This window comes from Haematobia irritans, chromosome 3 (genome assembly GCF_050003625.1).
Source record: "Haematobia irritans isolate KBUSLIRL chromosome 3, ASM5000362v1, whole genome shotgun sequence".
In the NCBI taxonomy this organism is placed as follows: domain Eukaryota; kingdom Metazoa; phylum Arthropoda; class Insecta; order Diptera; family Muscidae; genus Haematobia; species Haematobia irritans.
In genome coordinates this window covers 83,742,050-83,750,039 of record NC_134399.1, presented here as the reverse complement: position 1 = coordinate 83,750,039, position 7,990 = coordinate 83,742,050, and the positions used below count along the sequence as shown (strand labels likewise).

The following is a 7,990-nucleotide window of genomic DNA, read 5'->3' as shown; positions in this document are numbered from 1 at the left end:
TGCACACAAAAATACATCAACAGACAGACAGACAGACAGACGGACAGACAGACAGACGGACAGACAGACAGACGGACATCGCTAAATCGACTCAGAATTTAATTCTAAGCCGATCCGTATACTAAAAGGTTGGTCTATGATTACTCCTTCTTGGCGTTATATACAAATGCACAAACTTATTATACCCTGTACCACAGTAGTGGTGAAGGGTATAAAAATGTGTTTTTCTTTGTTAGACCGGGGACTTATCAGCCAACCTGTTATATATCGGAGCTATATCTAAATTTGATTTGATTTCTTCCAAATTCAATAGCGTTCGTCCTTGTGCCCGGACACCAAGCTATAGATCAGGAGGTGATTCTGAGTCGATCGGTATATATTTTATAGGGTCTAAAATCAATATTTCTGGTAGGCACATTTTTTGGTCGATTAAAGTTATTATACCCTGACCACTATATGGTTTAGGGTATAAAAATAAAAGGGCACTTACCCAAGGAGTGCACAAGTGTTAAAATAAAGAAATTTTTTGGGAAGCTATCTAACTTCAGATCTAGGCTCTATGAAATTAAAATTGAGATATATGTACATCTTATTTGTCGACTGTTCATACTCTATTAGCAATATTTTAACAATTTATTTGCTCTTAAAGAAGATACTTTTAAAATTTCGTTCTAAAGAAAAGTATTGTTCTTTTTTGGGTGTATATTAAAAAAATGTATTTCAACAAATTAAACGAACAAAATATAATACATGTGTAAATATCTAATTATTACAACGACCACAAGTAAGACGATACTCATTATCAAACTCATCTACACCATTTTTACCAAATGGATATTTAGTATTTACATTTAAAAAATAATTGCCCTTCAAATATGGTGATGAGGCAAAACCCATTAGGTTAAAAGGGCCCTCACATCGCCCTCTATTCAAGCTTGTCAATGAATTGCAGCGAGTTGCCATAAAATTAAATTGACTGTCAGGATAAATACTCTCTATGTAATAGTCAACAGCGCGGCTGTGAGAGCAACCAAATTGTATACATCCTGGTTTTATGGGGCCCAAACCTGCAGGATAAAAATCTGCATCGCCTACAGATTCTGCTATACCCAAAACGCCTGTATTTGTATGTATTATATCGACATAGGCAGCATCTCCGCGAAAGATTCCAGATAATTTTTCACCTTCATTAAAGCAAGGATTCGCTGGATCCAATCCGGTTATACGGCCTATAGGCGCTTTACCACTTGCCGAGATGAAATGGCGACCCGCTTTACCCGCCATTTGAGCACCCAAACTGTGGCCAATCAAGTGTATATTACCAGGTGGAATTCTTTTTGCCAATTTTACCAAACCATCGCCTATGAATGTACCAACTGCATCGGTATTAAATGCAGACCAACTATAGAGAGTTTGTACAAAATTCGAAGTATTCACATACTTAGGGAAGATGATTGGAGATAGCAAATAAGTATTAAAATATCTTCAAATTCTAGTCCACTTACCACAAAGTTGTAATCACCTTGACAATTATAAGCCTTGGCCATTGCTTCGATATTATCAGTTTCGTTGATATCTGTAGTCCAGCCACTGACAAAAATCACAACTTTCTTTTGTATATCAAAGTCTGGAATATCGACTAGTTGGTCAGCTGCCAAAAGAGGTACGCTTATATTCTTACATGGTGTCCTCAATTGCAAATACATTTCCTCAGCTTTAGGTGTGATGCGTGGCAGAATATTACCCGAAGACACATATATTGAACCTGGAATTGAATTGAGTAATTGAAGTAAAAAACTATGATGAAAACAATATAAGAAAAAAGAACTACGAGTTTTCCTTTTTTAAGTATGTCTCAAACATTTTATGAACTAAACGTGGGTATAAAGTTTAATGACCTTATACATAAGTTCAATGTGAACTAAAGCAAAAGAAAATTTTCGATTCCAAATTTAGTAAGAATGAAGTACTGTATGGTTAAAATGGTCATGCTTTGATTTACTTTAGTTTATTTTTATACCCTGCGCCACACTGTGGAAAAGGGTATTATAAGTTAGTGCATATGTTTGCAACACTCAGAAGGAGACGAGATAGACACATGGTGTCTTTGGCAAAAATGGTCAGGGTGGGCTCCTGAGTCGATATAGACATGTCCGTCTGTCCCTGAACACATTTTTGTAATCAAAGTCTAGGTCGCAGTTTTAGTCCAATCGGTATTCAAATTTGGCACAAGTGTGTGTTTTGGCTCAGAATGGAACCCTATTGATTTTGGAAGAAATCGGTTCAGATTTAGATATAGCTCCCATATATATATTTCGCCCGATATGGACTTATATGACCCCAGAAGCCAGAGTTTTACCCTACTTTGCTTAAAAGTTTGCACAAGAAGAACAATTAGTAACATGTTGGCTGATAAGTCCCGGTCTGACACATAGATGGCGTCGCTAGTATTAAATGCATATTATTTTTATATAGTACCAACCTTCAAATGATTCGTGTCAAAATTTGACGTCTGTAAGTCAATTAGTTTGTGATAGAGGGTCTTTTGTGAAGCAACTTTTGTTATTGTGAAAAAAATGGAAAAAAAGGAATTTCGTGTTTTGATAAAATACTGTTTTCTGAAGGGGAAAATACGGTGGAAGCAAAAACTTGGCTTTATAATTAGTTTCCGGACTCTGCCCCAGGGAAATCAACAATAACACTAGGCAACAAATAACAAACTTTTCTCTGTGAATTGTTTCTAGCATATTTTTTTCTTATTGATTATGACCTACTAAACACGAAAATGATTTAAAAAATTTTTTTTTTTTAATTTTTTTTTTTTTTTAATTTTTGGAGGTACACCTACAATTTTGAGCATATCTTTCGTTTTCTTTGACCTTTTTGATCCTAATGCTACTCAAATTAAAGAAAATTGAGCCGTCTTCAACTCATTCTCAGAAAATTTTCAAATCGGGTAAGCAGTTTGGATGTTAGCGGCTTAAAAAGGTAAAAAACGGCGTTTTTTAAGTAAAAATGTGGCAAAAAAAACATATAAAAATTCATATAAAATATAAAAAAAATTTTAACGGCAATCTTTTGTTTTTTTACGTGTAGCTGGAATCTTTACAAAAAATTAAGCCCTTACTTAATGAAATCTGACAACAAATAGCGGACTGATAATTTTTTTGGTAATATACTGAAATTCCGATATTTTACGATATTTTGATTTTCTTTATTTGCACAGCTTACACAGAGAAAACAAAATTCGTTACACGGCACGTGTAGAAATAGCAATCCTAAGCGGTTCGTATTTCGCCCTGCTAAATTCAATTCGTTAAATGTATAAAACAGAAAGTTACACGGGACATGTAGAAAGCTGCCCGCCACGTATAGAAAGAAAAAATTAAACGCTGCATGTAGAAAAGTTGGCTTATTTTGTTTTCTCTGTGTACCTACCCAACGCAAACGAATAAATACATTTGAAACTTAATTTTAAATAAACAAATTAGTTTTAGTATATTATTTTTTTAAATTTATTTAAGATTACCAAATCAACGCCAAAAAATGAATAAAAACAAAGATATAACTGTAAATTTTATGCCATGTGGAAAAACGCTGATATTTTCACATCTGAAGCCGCAAATCCACACTGTACCATCCGAGACGCAAAAAGTTCGGATTTCTCCTTAGTGAGACCAAAGTCGCGCACCTAATCGTTTAGTTCGGCCTGTGACAGTAATTTTGGCTTTTATATTTTATATGAATTTTTATATGTTTTTTTGCCACATTTGAGTTGTTGTAGACGGCTCAATTTTCTTTAATTTGAGTAGTATTAGGATCAAAAAGGTCAAAGAAAACGAAAGATATGCTCAAAATTGTAGGTGTACCTCCAAAAATTAAAAAAAAAAATAAAAAAATTATATCTCGAAAACCAATCGATAGAAAATTTTTTAAAAATCATTTTCGTGTTTAGTAGGTCATAATCAATAAGAAAAAATATGCTAGAAACAATTCACAAAATGGTTGTTGGCTAGTGTAATTGATCGGTATGCAAAATTCAAGCGTGGTGAAATGAGCACGGAGAACGGTGAACGCAGTGGCCGCCCGAAAGAGGTGGTTACCGACGAAAACACAAAAATCCACAAAATGATTTTGAATGACCGTAAAATGAAGTTGATCGATATAGCAGAGGCCTTAAAGATATCAAAGGAACGTGTTGGTCATATCATTCATCAATATTTGGATATGCGGAAGCTCTGTGCAAAATGGGTGCCGCGCGAGCTCACATTTGACCAAAAACAACTTGTTGATGATTCTGAGCGGTGTTTGCAGCTGTTAACTTGTAATACACCCGAGTTTTTCCGTCGATATGTGACAATGGATGAAACATGGCTCCATCACTACACTCCTGAGTCCAATCGACAGTCGGCTGAGTGGACAGCGACCGGTGAACCGTCTCCGAAGCGTGGAAAGACTCAAAAGTCCGCTGGCAAAGTAATGGCCTCTGGTTTTTGGGATGCGCATGGAATAATTTTTATCGATTATCTTGAGAAGGGAAAAGCCATCAACAGTGACTATTATATGGCGTTATTGGAGCGTTTGAAGGTCGAAATCGCGGCAAAACGGCCCCATATGAAGAAGAAAAAAGTGTTGTTCCACCAAGACAACGCACCGTGCCACAAGTCATTGAGAACGATGGCATAAATTCATGAATTGGGCTTCGAATTGCTTCCTCACCCACCGTATTCTCCAGATCTGGCCCCAGCGACTTTTTCTTGTTCTTAGACCTCAAAAGAATGCTCGCAGGAAAAAAAATTGGCTGCAATGAAGAGGTGATCGCCGAAACTGAGGTCTATTTTGAGGAAAAACCGAAGGAGTACTACCAAAATGGTATCAAAAAATTGGAAGGTCGTTATAATCGTTGTAGCTTAACATGGAATCGGGCAGCACTCAGTGATAAGAGAGAAGTTCACCAATGTGGTATCCATAAGCGTAGGAAGGCCTCTGGGGAGGGGGCTTAGACCCCCCAGAATTTGAAAACCTATTTACGATTTTACATTTTTATAAAAATTAAAAAAGTACGTACAACGCACAAAGTTCCACTAAAGACTTTCATGCACAATCGAATTACTTGGGTTGTGGTAGAAGTCTGATATTTATGAAATAAAGCTGTGGTTGAACTTATGATTTAGTTGAATAAAAAATAGTAATTGATATTAAAACTATTCTTTCATAAATTAATATCTTAATAATGCTGCAAAAAAGCGTCGCCAAAAAAGAAGTGAAAATGTTCTTTTTGGGTCTGGAAGTTGTACAAAATTGGCGGAGAAGCGATGAATGTAGTATGAACTTGTCATAGAACGAATTTCCACCGTTTCAACAACCATTGCAATGAATTTGCATTTTGCATTGCAATGAATTTCTTAAGGCGTGATCCGAATTCAGTGTTTCGAATTTGAATTAAAAATTTTGTGATATTCTCCCAAATAAATAATTTTTATACTTTATTATGATTTTTAATGCATTCTAACGCTTGTTTGAAACGTTTTTTCAGATATTATCGATTTTTCTATAATGGATTTAGCATTTTTGTGGCAAAATTTGAATAATTTGTACCATTTTATTTATTCTTACATTTTTTTAAATATTAAAAAAAAAGAAAACAAAAAATTACGCATTAAATTATAAAAAAAAGAAGTAAAAAACTTCCTGTGTAGTTAAAATAGTTAACTTCTTTGTGAAGACATTTTTGGAAGTGCTTTTAAAGTTGTGCCTTTAAAACAACTCCCAATTTTTTGCTGGGAAAAGTGTGAAACTACCCTACGGGAAATGGATGTGTATGGACCAGTCCCAGTTCTGATCAAAACGTATGGAAGTGACCGTCCACTTTAACATGGGTTTGTCATTGACGGAGTAAACTTACATTTTAGGACGCGTCTTGGACTCATCCCAAACGACACGTCCTGGGGCAATTTAGCAGGAGCAACTCATAAACAGGTCCTCAGGAACCAGTCTCGGACAAATTCTTAGAAATCTCTTTCAATTTGGGCTCCTAATCGAACCCGAAATGAAAAAAAAAAACTTGAAATATGTCGAAAAAATTGTTATTCTGATAATTTTATTTCACTAAATGTGAAAATTGTAACTAACTGGAGCACAGGTACCAGTTCTGTGATAGGTCCGTCAGTGGCAATTCGCACCCATTTCCCGTAGGGTACTTTTAGTTGATTTATTATAAAGTGATTGTTGAGCTATTTTGATGTCTTAAGTTCAGTCTATAAAGTTTTAGCTAGGGGGGCTATAGCCCCCCTAGGAAAATTGTCTAGCTACGCTAATGGTGGTATCACAATGGACTGAATAGTCTAAGTGAGCCTGATACATCGGGCTGCCACCTAACCTAACATAACCTATGGGGTACCATCCTTCCTTATATTTACTAATTCAGTAAATATGGTTTAGGTAATATAGTCGGCCCCGCTCGACTTTCTACTTTACTAACTTGGTTTTCTAAATTTGTTTTTTTTTGCATAAATTTTTGTTTACAAATAAACAATTCGATTGTGCTAGAGCGTAGAGAGTGGAGATATTTTTACACTATACAAATTTTTTTACCAACATTCCTTTTAATTATGATAAAAATTAATTATTCTCCAATTTGAAGGCTTTTGAATTTTCGGGCAAAATTTCATTACAATTTCAATGCTTTCATTTTTGGATTTTCTGGAAAAAAATTTTTTTTTTTTGAATTCGGTAAAAATGATAAGACGTAAGAAATTTTTGTCTGGTTGTATCTTAAAAGATATAGTGCGCATTTAAGGGTTAAAAGAAATTTCAACTTAATCATATCCCAAATTTGTCTTAATATAAAGAAAACAATTATAGCTTTCACTTACATGCTTCATTGAGAATTTTTGCCACAGCCAATTCTGGTAAACCAAATAATACTTGGACTGAAGTGTAGAACAACTCATCTATGGTCGGTATACTCTTCACTAGTTGTGCACCAATTCCTGTTATGAGATTTCCTGCTGAATTGATGACATCTCCTCCTGTTATTGATAATGCTAAACTCTGGCATATTAAACATAATGCGATTGCCACAATTATTGATAATATTGGTGATTTAAGTTTCATATTGGTTTCCCTACGAATACTGATTTCTCTATTACTTTGATTGTGTTCTTATATAGATAATTTTTTAAGCTAGGAATTACATTTAATCAAGAGTTGATTATTGATTTGATAATGGATATAATTGCAGAAATATTAAAGAATTATGTGGAAGTATTTACGAAACTGGTTTAGTCATTTTTAGTTCATTCACATTATCCCCAAGACCATTTGTTCTTACAATCCATAAAATGGATTATGACATGGTTAATACACAGGGAAAAATAAATAAACTGTTTTACAGGAAGAATGAACAACGTCGTGTTAAAATTTAGCTAAATTGTTCCCCATATTTTGATATTTCCACAAAATGCAATGCCATGATATACACTGAAAAAACAGTGAACCCACCAGGAAGAAAACTTTCGGTTCATTTTAGAAAATTTTGAATATTTGTAGAAAATTTTAACTAAATAGTATTACAAACGTTGGCATCACGCCGATGTCATAAAAATAAGTAAATATTTTCGACAAATACAGGAAAATTTATTAGACATAACTAAGTTTTTTCACTTGTTAAAGAAAATTTTGTAGTTTGGAGAAAAAACTTGGAGTTCAAAATTGCAAGAATGTCTTTAGTGACATACGAAGTTCACGATGGACGCATTTTTGGTAAAATTTACAAATTTAAAGAAATTCTGAACTATTTTGTGGAAGACACGAATTTAGTTAATCTTTATGCTTCATTTGAGTATATTTTTTTCCTCGGGTTTAGTTAATTTAACTAACGTACACAAAAAATTATTAGAGTAAAGAAAACTTTCTCCAAACATAATATTTCTATGAACTAAAATAAAGTTAAATTGGCTTTAGAGAAATAGAGAGTTCACTTTTTTTT

The 7,990-nt window shown here is 34.1% G+C and overlaps 1 protein-coding gene across 2 annotated transcripts; it reads right to left on the bottom strand.

Moving 5' to 3' along the window:
- Positions 1–713: 713 nt before the first annotated feature.
- On the bottom strand, positions 714–7,121 carry LOC142229651 (phospholipase A1-like). Of its 2 annotated transcripts, XM_075300236.1 has the most exons (4): positions 6,876–7,121; positions 1,682–1,765; positions 1,506–1,627; positions 714–1,440 (listed from the first exon to the last, which is right to left on the bottom strand). In XM_075300236.1, the coding sequence occupies exons 1-4, from the start codon at positions 7,114–7,116 to the stop codon at positions 763–765; spliced, it is 1,125 nt and encodes a 374-aa protein (XP_075156351.1). In that variant the 5' UTR covers positions 7,117–7,121; the 3' UTR covers positions 714–762. The 2 variants fall into 2 exon arrangements, with proteins under 2 accessions (XP_075156351.1, XP_075156350.1); XM_075300235.1 differs by having other exon boundaries at positions 1,506–1,765.
- Positions 7,122–7,990: the final 869 nt, after the last annotated feature.